The following is a 16459-nucleotide window of genomic DNA, read 5'->3' as shown; positions in this document are numbered from 1 at the left end:
GAAACAGGCCCTTCGGCCCAACAAGTCCCCACCGACCCACCGAAGTGCAATCCACTCATACCCCTACATTTAACCCTTACCTAACACTACAGGCAATTTAGCATGGCCAATTCACCTGACCTGCACATCTTTGGACTGTGGGAGGAAACCGGAGCACCCGAAGGAAACCCACGCAGACACGGGGAGAACGTGCAAACTCCACACAGTCAGTCGCTTGAGGCGGGAATTGAACTCGTGTCTCTGGCGCTGTGAGGCAGTAGTGCTAACCACTGTGCCACCGTGCCTCCTCTAGCTTATCTCTCCACGCTTCAGGCTCTCTGCCTTTATTCCTGATGAAGGGCTTTTGCCCGAAACGTCAATTTTGCTGCTCCCTGGATGCTGCCTGAACTGCTGTGTTCTTCCAGCACCACTAATCCAGAATCTGGTTTCCAGCATCTGCAGTCATTGTTTTTACCTCGAACACTGAGCATGTTCTGGATTAGTGGTACTGGAAGAGCACAGCATTTCAGGCAGCATCCGAGGAGCAGTAAAATCGATGTTTTGGGCAAAAGCCCTTCATTAGGAATAAAAGCAGAGAGCCTGAAGGATGCTGCCTGAACTGCTGTGCTCTTCCAGCACCACGAATCCAGAATCTGGTTTCCAGCATCTGCAGTCATTGTTTTTACCAACACTGGACATGTGTGCACCCTCTTAGAATAAGGGACTGATTATTTAAGATGGAGGTGACAAGAAAACGCTTCACTCATAAATTTATGATTCTTTGGAATTCATCTCTCCACAGAGTTATTGATATTCCATATTTGAATATCTTTAAGGCATTTTTTGATCTCTCAAGGAATGAAGGCTATGTAGAATGAACCAGAACATTGAGTTGAGGTTGATGTTCAACCTTAAATGCACTAAATGGCACAACAGTCTCAATTTTGAATTGCATCTGTTCCTAACTGGTTCTCATTTTCTAATGTTTTTCAGTATAGGATGATTAAGGTTGATGAAAAAGGGCGGAATATTCTGTTACTGTGACATTGATGTGGATCTGTTGGATTTGTTACTGCGCTGCAAATACTATCTTACTCTGTAATCCACCCACTTAATATCTTTTACACATTCAAGTTGTTGAGTATGTCACAATCCGACATACAAATAAACTGAAAGCTCCTTGGGTCAGGGTCAATTTCTGGAAAAATCCCTAAGAAAAGCATTGACATTTCCCTGCAGTATCTGCTCATGGATGTACTTATTGACAAGGGTTTTCCACAAAATATCAACAATTGGACATGATGTAAATTGGCCATAAATACATTGCCACCCATTTTCCTGGAATCCCAAAGTTCATCATTTGATTCTGAATAATGGCAGCTATTTTTTGTATTGAGAATAAAGGCCAAAATAATGTTGAGATTGTGTATAGTTGTATTATCTGGGCTAGAGTGTCACTGAGGAGCAATCAAAGTCTGTCTTGGCATGCACCAGAGCAGTAACTTCCAAGTCGCACTCTGAGGCTGCAACATCCTTTTCGAATATTTCTTGTGACCTGAGATCCCTGCCCAAAATCCCAGCCACCCACTTCCCCCCACATCATCATATCCATCCTACCTTAGCCTTACATGCCTGTAGTTGTCTTCCTGCCTGAGAGCTACCAGGCCTCCCAGTCTGTTTGGTGGCAGCCAGCAAACCAATGCAAAAAAAACTAGGTGAGGCCTTACCAATAGTCCTTCATTCCAGTCTAACCTAGCCACTGCCATTCTGCCTCACACTTATGAGTCAGGCCATGGTCATTTATGATGCCCTCTGGATGTTGATGCTTTTCAACGATAGGTGACTGACATGAAAATTGATTTTATGTTATAATTGTGAGTATATTTAGTTACTTAACTACAGTAGCATAACAGTAATCTTGTCTGCTTCATCATAGAGTCATAGTTATAGAGATTTACAGCATGGAAACAGACCCTTCAATCCAACCCGTCCATGTCGACCAGATATCCCAACCCAATCTAGTCCCACCTGCCAGCACCCAGCCCATATCCCTCCAAACCCTTCCTATTCATATACCCATCCAAATGCATCTTAAATGTTGCAATTGTACCAGCCTCCACCACTTCCTCTGGCAGCTCATTCCATACATGTACCACCCTCTGTGTGAAAACATTTACCTTTAGGTCTTTTTTATATCTTTCCCCTCTCTCCCTAAACCTATGCTCTCTAGTTCTGGACTCCCTGACCCCAGGGAAAAGATTTTGCCTATTTACCCTATCCATGCCCCTCATAATTTTATAAACCTCTATAAAGTCACCCTCAGCCTCCAACGTTCCAGGGAAAACAGCCCCAGTCTGTTCAGCCTCTCCCTATAGCTCAAATCCTCCAACCCTCGCAACATCCTTGTAAATCTTTTCTGAACCCTTTCAAATTTCACAACATCTTTCCAATAGGAAGGAGACCAGAACTGCATGCAATATTCCAACAGTGGCCTAACCAATGTCCTGTACAGCCGCAACATGACCTCCCAACTCCTGTACTCAATACTCTTGGCCAATAAAGGAAAGCATACCCAATGCGTTCTTCGCTATCCTATCTACCTGCAACTCCACTTTCAAGGAGCTATGAGCCTGCACTCCAAGGTCTCTTTGTTCAGCAACACTCCCTAGGACCTTACCATTAAGTGTATAAGTCCTGCTAAGATTTGCTTGCCAAAAATGCAGCACACAGTATTTATCTGAATTAAACTGCCACTTCTCAGCCCATTGGCCCATCTGGTCAAGATCCTGGTGTAATCTGAAGTAACCCTCTTTGCTCTCCACTGCACCTCCAATTTTGGTGTCATCTGCAGACTTACTAACTGTACTTCTTATGCTTGCATCCAAATCATTTATGTAAATGACAAAAAGTAGATGACCCAACACCGATCCTTGTGGCACTCCACTGGCCAAAGGACTCCAATCTGAAAAACACCCTCCACCACCACCGTCTGTCTTCTACCTTTGAGCCAGTTCTGTATTCAAATGGCTAGTTCTCCCTGTATTCCATGAGATCTAACCTTGCTAAGCAGTCTCCCATGGGGAACCTTGTCAAACACCTTACTGAAGTCCATATAGATCACATCTACCACTCTGCCCTCATCAATCCTCTTTGTTACTTCTTCAAAAACTGAATCAAGTTTGTGAGACATGATTTCCCATGCACAAAGCCATGTTGACTATCCCTAATCAGTCCTTGCCTTTCCAAATGCATGTACATCTTGTCCCCCAGGATTCCCTCCAACAACTTGCCCACCACCGAGGTCAGGCTCACCGGTCTATAGTTCCCTGGCTTGTCTTTATCGCCCTTCTTAAACAGTGGCACCACGTTTGCCAACCTCTAGTCATCTGGCACCTCACCTGTAACTGAAATACAAATATCTCAGCTAGAGGCCCAGCAATCACTTCTCTAGCTTCCCACAGATTTCTCGGATACACCTGATCAGGTCCTGTGGATTTATCCACTTTTAACCGTTTCAAGACATCCAGCACTTCCTCCTCTGTAATCTGGACGTTTTGCAAGATGTCACCATCTCATACCCTACAGTCTATACCTTCCATATCCTTTTCCACAGTAAATACTGATGCAAAATACTCATTTAGTATCTCCCCCATTTACTGCAGCTCCACACAAAGGCTGCCTTGCTGATCTTTGAGGGGCCCTATTCTCTCCCTAGTTACTTTTATCCTTAATGTATTTGTAAAACCCTTTGGATTCTCCTTAATTCTATTTACCAAAGCTATCTCATGTCCCATTTCTGCCCTCCTGATTTCCCTCTTAAGTATACTCCTACTTCCTTTATACTCGTCTAAGGATTCACTCGATCTATCCTGTCTATACCTTACATATGCTTCCTTCTTTTTCTTAACCAAATCCTCAATTTCTTTAGTCACCCAGCATTCCCTATACCTACCAGCCTTTCCTTTCACCCTGACAGGAATATACCTTTTCTGGATTCTCGTTATCTCATTTCTGAAGGCTTCCTATTTTCTGGCTGTCCCTTTACCTGCGAACATCTGCCTCCAATCAGTTTTCGAAAATTCTTGCCTAATACCGTCAAAATTAGCCTTTCTCCAATTTAGAACTTCAACTTTTAGATCTGGTCTACCCTTTTCCATCCTCTTTTAAAACTAATAGAATTATGGTCGCTGGCCCCAAAGTGCTCCCTCACTGACACCTCAGTCACCTGCCCTGCCTTATATCCCAAGAGTAGGTCAAGTTTTGCACCTACTGCGAATCCTCTTGCAAGGATGCCTTCCTTGAAGAAGCTCTCTTCCTCCCTCTACAAGGATCTCAGTGAGTCTCTCTCTCACTGCACCCCCCAGGTCATCTCCTCTGCTCCATCGCCCGTCCCCCAAGTCCCTCCTCCCTACCTTTTATCTTAGCCTGCCTGGCACACTCTCCTCATTCCTGATGAAGGGCTCTGGCCCGAAACGTCGAATTTCATGTTCCTTGGATGCTGCCTGACCTGCTGTGCTTTAACCAGCAACACATTTTCAGCTCTGATCTCCAGCATCTGCAGACCTCACTTTTTACTCCAAGTTTTGCACCTTCTCTAGTCGGTACATCCGCGTACTGAATCAGAAAATTGTCTTGTATGCAATTAACAAATTCCTCCCCATCTAAACCTTTAACACTATGGCAGGTCCCAGTCTATGTTTGGAAAGTTAAAATCCCCTACCATAACCACCCTATTATTCTTACAGATAGCTGAGATCTCCTTACAAGTTTGTTTCTCAATTTCCCTCTGACTATTGGGGGGTCTATAATACAATCCCAATAAGTTGATCATCCCTTTTTTATTCCTCAGTTCCACCCAAATAACTTCCCTGGTTGTATTTCCAGGAATATCCTCCCTCAGCACAGTTGTAATGCTATCCCTTATCAAAAATGTCACTTCCCCTCCTCTCTTGCCTCTCTTTCTATCCTTCCTGTAGCATTTGTATCCTGGAACATTAAGCTGCCCAGGCCTGCCCATCCCTGAGCCATGTTTCCGTAATTGCTATGATATCCCAGTCCCGTGTTTCTAACCATGCCCTGAGTTCATCTGCCTTCCCTGTTAGGCCCCTTGCATTGAAATAAATGCAGTCTAACTTATTAGTCCTCCCTTGTCCCTGCCTGCCCTGATTGTTTGACTCACTTCTGTTCTCAACTGTACCAGTCTCAGATTGATCTCTTTCCTCACCATCTCCCTGGGTCCCACCTGAGTCCCATCAGTTGACAAATCTTTACAACTCATTTCTGGCCACTCCTGTTTAGACAATGCAATAACTCAAAGAACTATTTGAAGTAGTCAGACTTTCAGAAAAGCATATGAGACTAACATAAAAATTACTAACCTATAAGGACACTTTTAGATACTGATACATTGGTATACTATGAGGGATGTATAAGAGCATCCAATTGAAAGCTACAGCAATAGTTATTCTAATCACCAACATGTACTGACTGTTGCTTGTCTTGTGATTATGAATTATAAAACTAATGAAAACACTGGAGGGAAATTTCTGCACGAAATGAGTTGTTCAAAGTTCGATCCAACACTTGATTTTGAGTCACAATGCGTGGCATCTCACAATTGCTGTTCTATCGAACAGAGATAGAGCTAATTCACATGAGATGACGGAAACCAAAGATGGGAATTTGACAAAAGCGTTGTCACAATTCCAAAAAAACTTCATTCATATTTGGAAATTATTTCTTTTATAGGGTGTGCCAGGTCCACCTGGACCTGATGGCGTTCCTGGAATTCCTGGAGATCCTGGTGCTCCTGGTCCACCAGGACATCCCACTCATCCTGGATTTCCAGGTGTAAGTATTTCAAAGTGTTAAGTGATGTTTAAGTCCTCCTCAAATGTTTTCTATTCACTTTGAACAAACCTTTTAACATTCACCCTTAATCTTTACATGTCTATTTGTAATATAATAAAAAACGCAATTGAGAAAAATAAAGTGCATTATTTATCATATTTAGCCTCCTGGCTGTAACATCTGCACATAAATACATGCAGCACATTTAATCCAACTGATCTACTTCCTCTCTTCCAGCAACTTGCATCTCAGATGGCGGGTGGTGATGAGAAATCAGGTTTTCGTGGTCAGCTAGGAATGGTGCCTGGAACGATGGTAAGAGAGTGTTTAACAATCTGTTACTGTGTGTTCAATACTTTATTTATGTCATTTTAAGAGTACATTGTAAAGAATGTTTATACTGATCACACTCTGTTCTGTGATAGTAAGTAACAGTAATCAGAAATTTATAGTATGTAGAAAAAAACTTAAATAAACACTTGAACATCTTACATTGCCTTTGCAATAATGTCTGTATGCATGTGTGTGCAGAAGTGTAAAAGTGTCCATTGTGGGATATAGTTGAAAATGTGTGTAATAGTTTCAAATTACATTAGAAATCAATGACAAATTGTGAGACCTTTTTATGAAATCATAAAAGTTTTAGTTGCTTTAGTCTCAAGGTAAACCAGTCCTTGCAGATTAGCTCCTACATTAACACATGATTAAGTCAAATCACATATTCCTGTCAGTAGACAGTCACTCAAGCCCTGGTAAATATAGATAGACTGGAGAATTGAGAAGTTCAATATATCTTGAAAAAATAGTCTGTCACATTAACTTTCTTCTATATATTCATAAATCATGGTGATCAGTATAAGATAATTCAAAAGCTAATACATTTTCTATACATATTATAAGGGGAGATCCTGTGCTTAGTAATGTATAGGTTTTAGGACAATGCTATGTCCTAATACTCAAAATCATGGACACGCTTCTGATGGTAATTGGGAATTGTGAAGCACACATAACCTCAGCAAAGGAGTTGGTGTGCATGCCCAAGGATAACTGGCAGCATATAGAGCAGATTACAAAGTCAATCCATATACAATCTGACTTTATGTTAGGGTTGCCATTTAGAATGTATATCTGGTTTTAACAGAATATTAAAAGGTATGAAGTACCTATACATCAATTTTTTAGTTGGGCAACTGCATGAAAATTAAATTAATTTACAGTTGGAGCTGTCTATAACGTCTGCCACTTTGCATTGAGTGGTCAGTGAGGATCTTTGCTTGCACACTCACAGTATACTAGGATTTTGATTTATTTATTATTTTGTAGGAAACTTAAGTCGCTGTCTCTTTGACATGTTTTGCCGGGTTTGGGGACGTGGTGTCCCTGACCTCAGAGCAATCTGAATCATCTATGGCCAGAAATACATGGCTTTGGATCAGGGACGTTTTCAGCTGATGAGGCTGCTTTCACAGGTTTCCATTCTTATCTGTATAATTGTAGCCATAGAATCCCTTGTACTGATTTCTCTATCTGTTTTTGCACCATTACCTCTTATGTCTCTCAAGAATCAGTCCCTTAGTTCCACCTATTTCTGATCTATTTGCTACTTCATGATGATATCATCTGAATGCACAGCATTAGCGTTCACATATAAATTGGTGACACACAGATCTCCCATTCCACCTCTCTCAGTTCCTCCACTGTTGTTAAATTACCTTGATGCTTATTTGATAAATAGTACTGGCTGAGTAGAAATTATTTCCAATTCAATATTGGGACAACTGAAGTCCTTGAAATCAGTCCTCTCCCCAAATTCTGCCCCTAATTTCTGATTCCTTCCCACTTCCTGGCAACAACCTGAAATGCTGATGTCACATTCAATCCCACAATGTGCATCTGACCTCATATCAAATCATCCCTAAGACCAAATATTTCCTCCTCCATAACTCTATTCACTTCACCTTCATCATAGCTCATTTACTGCTGAAAACCTCAACCACACCTTCGTTACTCCCAGGCATGACTATTTGAATATTGTCTTGGCTGGTCTGCCACATTGTGTCTTCCATACACTTGAAGCTATCCAAAACTCTGCTGTTGTTGTTTTAACTCACAATAAGGTCTGTTGCCCTGCCATTCCTATTCTAGCTGCTCTACACTACCTCCTGATCAAGCAACATCTTGATTTTATGATTGGCATTGTTGATTTCAAACCTCTCCATGGTATTTCCATTGATACCTCCATAACATCCTCCATCACCCTCTGAGATATCTGTGCTCCTTTAATTTGGCCCTATTGTGCATTCCCAATCATAACTACTCCACAGCTGGCAACTGCAACTTCAGTTGCCTAGATCCTAAGTTCGGGAATTCCCGCTCCACACTCTCTTTGCCTCTCTTCCTCGCTTTCCTCCTTAAGACACTTTTTCAACTTTGGTTCGGCTTTTGATCATTTGACCTGATATCTTTTTATCTGGCTTGGGTTTCTCCAGCACTCTCTGTTTTATCTGTCAAATAAGTGCATGCCTTCTGAAGAAGTCATGGAAATGATGGTTTTCTAAGTCTCTGATCCCACAGTTCACTCCATTGTCTTATGGGGGTCTTCCTTGGGGAAGTTTTGTTTCATCAAGATTTCCTTGACCATGAGATTGGCTTGATGAGTTGATTATCATAATAAAACAAAAGCAATATAAATATCCCTTATTGTTAGCTTACCAGCTCATTAATGAGTTAAGTCAGTGCCTTGTCATTAATATTCCATGAATTATGAAATCTTGTGTATCAGTCTGATTAAATATCATGCCCCCAACCGTAGCCTTGGTTACTTATCTACTACACTCCTATTAAATTCCATCTGGTAGAGAAATCCATCCTCACTTCTAACTTCAGAGAAATACATCAAGATGAAGAGAGCGACAAAGGCCCCAACTTGTGATAGACCTCCACATAGAATTAATATTCAAGCTACAGTATTTGCTTCTGTGTTATTTATCATTGTTTCTTGTTACTTCTCATTGTCCAGGGTGAAGTAGGATCAAGAGGATCTCCAGGAATCATGGGACCAGCAGTAAGCACATTTAATAAATCATTTCAACATTCCAATTGGTGATGGATAGAGCCATATTTTTTGATTCAGCTGTCATGGATTTATTAATGCAAACTAAAGTTTCAAAAAAGATCTCTTTGTATATTATAATATTATATATGTACTGACTTTGAATGCTAAGAAAGTTGAAGAGTAATATACTCTGATGTGTACTTAAACCGATCATTTAAGTTCACTCCGTTTGCTGTAAAAAGGCCAGTTAAGCCAACTGTGTGCATTATACTTATTATCTGGAGACAATTTGAACTTCTTACATCATTTTTTTGCCCCATCTAATATAATTACACTAACCATTGACAATTAACTTTAAGTCTGCCTAATTGCTTCAGCATTCCTTTCTATCCATCCGTAATTACTCTCACTCCACCCAGTTTCTAGTGCTATCCATAAATCCAGTTCTTCTCTGACTGGATGGGATCCTTGATGTTCCATGTTCCATTGCCATAATGTAGACCAACATTGCACCTTCCCCACTGATTGTACATTCTTAACTTTTTCTTCTTCACTTCAGCTAAAAGCCCTTGAGATGTTGGAACACTGATTTTCTTGTGGGTATATTCATTGGCTGTTCAGAAGTCCAGCTGATTCTCAGAACCTTTCATTTTGATGGAGAGCCACATTTGAAAAGGCTGTAATCCTCTTCCTGTCTGATGATTCAGCTACAAAACTCCATACAAGGCATTTTGTAAGATGCTTTTTTGACGAGTAGGCTGATGTTGGATGGCCTCCTCATTTCACTCAGCTGGCAATTGCTAGCCTTGACTTGATTTCAGTGCTGCTAGGTTCATTTTTGACATTTTTGATCCCAGAATTATTTACATCTGCAATGATTGTGGATTATAACACCATACTTTTCTCACCATGAGTTGTCAATCAGCTAACACTATGGAAGAAATAATTAACCAGATGTGAAGAAATTGAATTTTGCTAGGTGGTTGGCTGATTTCAGATCTGGTGGATTGCCAAGTATTCCTGACTCTAGTGTGGACCAATTAGCCCGATAAGCCAGGACTTGAAAAAATCTCTTAGAAATGATCAGAGAAAGGCTCTAATACTTCACACTTGAAATAGGTAGGAATAGTTTTGTTTCACCACAACAGTAGGGATATCAGATGCCATTTTTGTGGTGTGTAATGTGATTGTATAATGTCATATATTAAAAAGCAGAATGACAAGAAATTGTGTATTTCTCATCTATACTGGTGTAAAAGTTGACGTTATGTAAGAGTCAATCCCCTATTTTTGGTCAAAAAACCTGGAATTTTCCATGTATCTCATGTAACAGTCAACCCTCATTCTTCACAGATAACAGTTCAACATTTGTGGGTCAAGGAATCATCCTGCATTGATGAAACAAATAGTTTCTGATGCTATTATATGTTTTGATGTACGGTGCATACCTACGTTAGGCTATAGATTTCTTAGTTCATTATCAAACATGCACCTATAATAGTGTGATACAGAGTTTATCATGCCATCATTTCCTATATAAGATAGGCCTATATGCAGTTACTTCACTATAATCATCGCACAGCTGTTGATGATTTCTCACAGCTACAATGATCAGTGAAAGTCAAATGTCTGATAACTTTTGTTTTTCCTCATCAGAAATAAAAGCTTAAAATGTTAGTTTGAAAAACTAAAACAACAATAGATGAGCGAAAACTGAGGGAAATGGAAGAATTTGGCACAAAAGTTTAAGATGCATCAGATCAGAGTCAGATGAAAACCTCCCTTTGCGTGCAGCTCAGTTGAGCTTGTAGAATTACCTAATTTGTTGTTTTTTTTCTTTATTCGTTCAGAGATCAGTTGGGCTAATGATACGGTATTTTGGACTTAATGATTGCTAGGTTATCCGAGTTTATTTTCCCCTGATTTTTGACTGTACTTTTTCACAAAATGTCTGCTTACATTTATACGGGTTCCCTTCACTAACAATCTGTGTCATACCTCCCACAAATTTCTGTTTAGCATGAATTTCAGCCCCTCCACAAATTTAATCTTAAAAAAAGTCTTAAAAATGTAACTTTTACACAAGCATATACAGTAACCTCTACCGTCATTACAAAAGCCTCTGAATTGGTCCATCAAGTTTCTCAGCTATGGAAAACCATGATGGGTTTACAGTGCTATAACTCTGAATTTGGCAGATCTGTGGACTTTGCGAATAGGTGAAAATTATCATGACCTATGATCCCAAATGATATTGCTCTTGGAAAAATTTGATCCCAGCCTAAAATCTGGCATGATGGGTCTTTTTTAATATTAAAGTGACAGAATTTCGCTGAAATATAAGCACACAATATTGCAGATATGGCTTTTACAATAAAACAGAAGTTTATTACACACAGAAAATGAAGATAAAATAGATTAAAACAACTTGTTTACACTAGCACGTTTGAAAGATTTTAAAACACACAGCAAAATGAAAATCCCATTTTTTCCCTAAGCCATCACTTCAGAGTAAACAAACTGGAGAGTACCCATCTCGATCACAGCTATTGGTTTGATTTTTCATTTCAATTCTCAGTTTTAAATTTCTGACAGGCATTTTTTGACAATTCACACAGCTCAACCTAAACTTGCACAGTTTCAAATAACCCCTTCAGAGTTCTAACCAAATGCTTCTGGTTTGGAATTTTCAAACCAAAGCCCTTGCACTAAGGTAACCTGTTTCATAAACGTTCTGAATTAAGTTCTGAGTTTCTTCAGTTGAAGCTGTTGTTACATCTAACCCTAGTCAGGACTTCAGTGAATTGAAACAAAGAGCTTTCCAGCTCTATCAAAAAAAGCCTTTCCTTCTAAACCAAAGTAAACTAACATCTTTTAATGTTTGCAGTCTCAGGTCATAAACCCACACAATACAAACAAATACTCAGTATCGCTCCAGGAGGGCTGCCCCCTGACATCATGGCACCAGAAAGTCTGAAAAGTTGGTAATAAAATCCATTCATAAACACAGACAAAGGCCATATAACCCCCCTTTCAAAATCCAAATTCTAAAACAAATGATACTAGTGTACTGAAGTAATAGCTGTACATACTTGGGGAACTTGAAATTCTCCCTGAATATTTTAGAACTAATGATGGTTACTACAAGTACAAGATAGGGTGATGATATCAGTCCAATGGCCAGACACAAACCATTAACTCTCCATGATGGCAGAAGAGCTGAGGAGATTGAGGTTGAAGTTGGAGTTGACCAACCACATCAACACAAATACTCTCAATGATATTCCATGGTGAGAGCTGTGTGATATTTCAGCATTCCCTACACAGAGCACCAACTCTGAGTTCAAAGGAATGATTGTTTAAGTTATCCGAATTCATTTTCCCCTGATTGTTTATTCTACTTTTTCACAAAATGTCTGCTACTATTTCATATGGGTTCCCTTCACTAAGAAACTGAGCCATACCTCCCACAAATTTCTGTTTATCCCTTTAATTCTTTCAGAGTATTTTCACAGCTACCCAATATGAATACTGGAATCAATGTTTCTTTTCTCCCCGCCATTGCTTTATCTCTCCCCATTTTCTGCACTTTCAAGTGAAGAAGCTGCAGGAGGAGGCACAGGGGAAGAATTTCTGCAGATGGCCTCCTCTCCTTTTTTTCTGAATCTATTATGGAACAACTGCAGGAATAGTGGAAAACCAGACTCAGTTGCAAACTTGGATTGGAAGACTAGGCTAACCCATGAAATCTCCACCCATTGAGACAGTAGTAATCTTTTGGCATGTTGAAGTAAATTTTCTGAACTTACGGAAGTTTATATATTTCAACATTTTTAATTACCTTTCCAACCATTGCTGTATATCGTGGTGGCATTCTTGATATCTGATAGACAAAGACCTACATCTTTTCTTACCTCATCCTATTTCACTTTGCAATCTCACTTATTTTTCTTAATAATTTACATTTTCTATATTTATGACATAATTATCAAATATTTGGAGCTGGTTTGGAGCTTTATTTCTTCCCTGAAAATTAATACTATCTTTTGTCTTTGAGGTTTTATATAAATCATATTATTCTATTGTGCCAGACAATGGGGCTGGTATAGACTTAGTGTATTTTTAGCAGTTGAGACTCAATGGGATGACAGGTCCCTTCTGTAGTATATGATTCTATGATAATGACATTTACAACCAAACCTTTGATTAATAAGAATATTAGTGCATTGTCCCATTGCAGTTCTTGAGTGTTTGTAGCGAGGATTTTGGATGGTCGGAAAGATATAAAGAAAATACTGTGGCAAGGCATTGTCTACAGAAAAGGAGATAACACGACATCATCATCAGGAAATTTCTTGTGTTACTTTTGCATCGGTGGTGTTTGTTTCACGAGGAGTGTAGCAAATATCCCAGATATTACGAATGATGTCACATCATCAAAAGTATAATTGGCTTTGAGAATTTTTTTTGGCTTAAATAAGTTTTCTTACAAAGGAATAATTCCCAAAGACCAACAAAGTAGGAGTCTAACAAAATAGGAGTTTCACTAAACCATTGTTAATGGTTAATCAGGTGATTGCTTAGAATTTGCATCTGGAGCCTTTTAGGACTTCATTCCTTTCTGTCCCTTTATCTTTACATTAGTAAACCTTTTGGTTAGAGTGGCTTCACCTCAGCTGACGCCAGCTGCATTCAGTTATTCTAAACAGATGGAGAAAATGTTGGGCAGGGCAACCAATAGGGAATTAATCCTTGCTCCAAATCTCTAGGAAAAGTGTTGATAGCAGCATCCATTCCTGGCAATATATTTGGCTTCATGCTTGCTGTTAGATATAACAGCCAAATGACATTCATTCCTGCAGTGCAACACCCCTGTGCTGGAAAATTAAATTAAAAAAACAGAATTGATGTTTTACAAACCTTCCAGACTGAAGGACCAACCCCACTCCCTTTAATACCTGTCACAATAGGTCATCAAGTTCCCAATTAGTTGCCTGATGTAATCCTCATAAAGTTCAATTGTAGCGATAATTTGCATGCTATTGAAATGCTTTTTCCTATTTCAAGTGGTAGCTACAAACTTTTGCCAGGTAAATCAAAGGAAATAATGTTTAATGCATCATAGGTCTGCATTCCAGTTTGCCCTCTCTAATATGTCCTGGAAATTAGAGGATGTGAGGAATTAGGCAGAGGAAACTAGGCCAGTAGAACACTCGGTCAGCCATGCAAGGTTCAGTCCAATTAATGCATGTCTCCTTCTTGGAAATATGAAAATGATTTGGGATTGATCTAATGGTTTGAATTTCAGGTTGGTTTTGAAGGCTCTTTGGCCTGGTGATTACCTTGTATTAAATAATTTGGAACATTGCAACAGATGAGCAATCCAATTGCTGCCAAAATTGAAAATTCATTCAAGGCAGCCCAAGACCTTTGGGAATATTCAGAATTTCCAATTGACATCATATTCAAAGTGGGAACTGAGCAAATAAGGATTCAGACTTGACTGAGATATAACAGAACTTTCTGAAATGGAGAATCATGGGTGAAGAGCTGAGGTGCAGACTACAGAATGTCACCAGGTGAGCAGCCATGAAGTCAGAGTGGATAAGGTAAATAGCAAAGGTCTTTTCCTGAGGGCAGAGGAGTTCAAAACAAAATGGAATAATTTTAAGGTGAGTGGAGAAAGATTTAGAAGGGGCCTGAGGGGCACATTTTTCACACAGAAGGGGCTGGTAAATGGAATGAACTAGCAGAGGAAGTGGTAGATGCAGGTACAGTTACAACATTTAAAAGACATTTGGACAGGTGTGTGAATGGTTTAAAGGGATAAGGTCAAATGCAGGCAAGTGGGACTATTTTTAGTTTGGGAAACTTGGGTAGTGTGGACAAGTTGAACTGAAGGGTTTGTTTCTAAGCTGCACCAACTGTATGAGTAATTAAGCTTTTGTTTAAATGGGTTAAAGGTTAGTTGACTACAAACAATTGCTAATGGATCTTAAGGATAACATATGCCAAGATTAAAATAAATACAGGTACCATTCATTCTGTTAAAATGCGTGTTTCATCAGCCTTCACTGTAATGCAATTGATGAATTGGGGATGCTATTTCTACAGCGCAAACTTTTAAGACATGTTGGCTGTAATGCGAGTACACTGCCAACACTTTAAGAATTGTATCTGAAATGGATTTTTTTATAATGTGGTGTTGCACAAGCACACAACCATTGCATTATAGAAGAGCTGACTGTAAGACAAATGAATACTTACAGGGGAAATATATGAATAGTTGTTGTGTTATATCAATGGGTCCATTGCTTGAGCTCCTTCTCTCTTAATTAGGATGCTCAACCTTTGAAATCAGGTCCTGCAGTAGCAATGGCTTCAGAAGTTGAATAGTTCATATTTTCATTGAATAGTTGATTATTTTTATACAGATACATTCAAAAAATAGAGCAGACTTAGAGGCAGAGAGAAGGTTTCTTGTTCCTCATTCTTTCTGCAGTTACATTGTTTGCAGATGGCTTAACGGCAGAATTACAGTCGACTCCTAAAACAAATGCTCTCAGCTGACAATTCTCTTTTGTGAGGATATTGTCTTAGACTTTCCTGGGGGTCTGATTTCGAAACAGATTGTCACAATTAGGAAATTAGCAATGATAAAGATGTAAGTGGCTGTGATATCAACTTCTGATGAATCATTAGCCCTTAAAGCAAAATTAATTATGCTGGAGTTCCGAGTGGGGGTGGGAGAAGAAGGTGATTGTTTCAGTCTACAAACAAAAGCAGAAACTGCTGTAAAGGCTCAGCAGATCTGGTAACTTCTGTGGAGAGAAAGTCATTGTGAACATTTTGGGTCCAATGACCCATCCTCAGAACTGATGGCAGCTAGGAAAAGGGCAGTTTTTATGCCGAAGATAGGGTCAGCAGGGGCTATAGGACTGGAACAAGGAATGTTCCACGTACCCCACAAAGAGACAGGCATAACTGAAGCCCATGCGAATACCCTTGGCCACCCCTCTGACCTGAATTAAAGTGAGAGGAACTCCAAGAGAAGTTGTTCCAAGGTGAGGATGGGTTCAGCCAGGCGGAGGAGGTTGGTGGTGAATGGCGACAGTTCAGACCTTTGTTCCAGGAAGAAGTGGAGAGCCCTGAGATCATCCTAGTGGGGGATGGATGTGTAAAGGGATTACACCTCTAGGGTAAAGTGAAGGTGGCTGGAGCCTGCAAACTGGAAATTCAGGAAACTGAAGTAAAGCGTCAGAGGAATCACAGATGTACGTGGGAACAGGCTGGACAAGGGACTGCTTCGCAGAACATCTACGTTTGTCCACAGAGAAAACTCTGAACTTGCCTGCCACTTTAACACACCATCCTATTCCCTGGTCAACATCTCTGTCTCAGGCTTGCTGCAGTGCTCCAGTGAATCTCAGCACAAGTTGGAAGAACAGCACCTCGTTTTCTGCTTAAGAGCTCTCCAGTCTTTTGGTTCAACAATTTTAGGGCTGAAGGCATGTTCACATGTGCCTACCCCAACCTCTACACACCAGTCCTTGTTATCACATAGTCTGCAATTTG

The 16459-nt window shown here is 39.9% G+C and overlaps 1 protein-coding gene across 1 annotated transcript in view; it reads left to right on the top strand.

Moving 5' to 3' along the window:
- The window catches only part of col5a2b (collagen, type V, alpha 2b), a 273958-nt gene that overhangs the window by 131107 nt on the left and 126392 nt on the right, over positions 1-16459 (top strand). The window contains exons 7-9 of the mRNA XM_060827360.1: positions 5728-5829; positions 6067-6144; positions 8849-8893. Coding sequence (XP_060683343.1) covers positions 5728-5829; positions 6067-6144; positions 8849-8893 — 225 coding nt within the window. The remainder of the gene's footprint in view (positions 1-5727; positions 5830-6066; positions 6145-8848; positions 8894-16459) is intronic.

The sequence above is a fragment of the Hemiscyllium ocellatum genome, chromosome 7, assembly GCF_020745735.1.
Source record: "Hemiscyllium ocellatum isolate sHemOce1 chromosome 7, sHemOce1.pat.X.cur, whole genome shotgun sequence".
Lineage (NCBI taxonomy): Eukaryota > Metazoa > Chordata > Chondrichthyes > Orectolobiformes > Hemiscylliidae > Hemiscyllium > Hemiscyllium ocellatum.
This window is presented reverse-complemented; position numbering and strand designations above follow the sequence as displayed.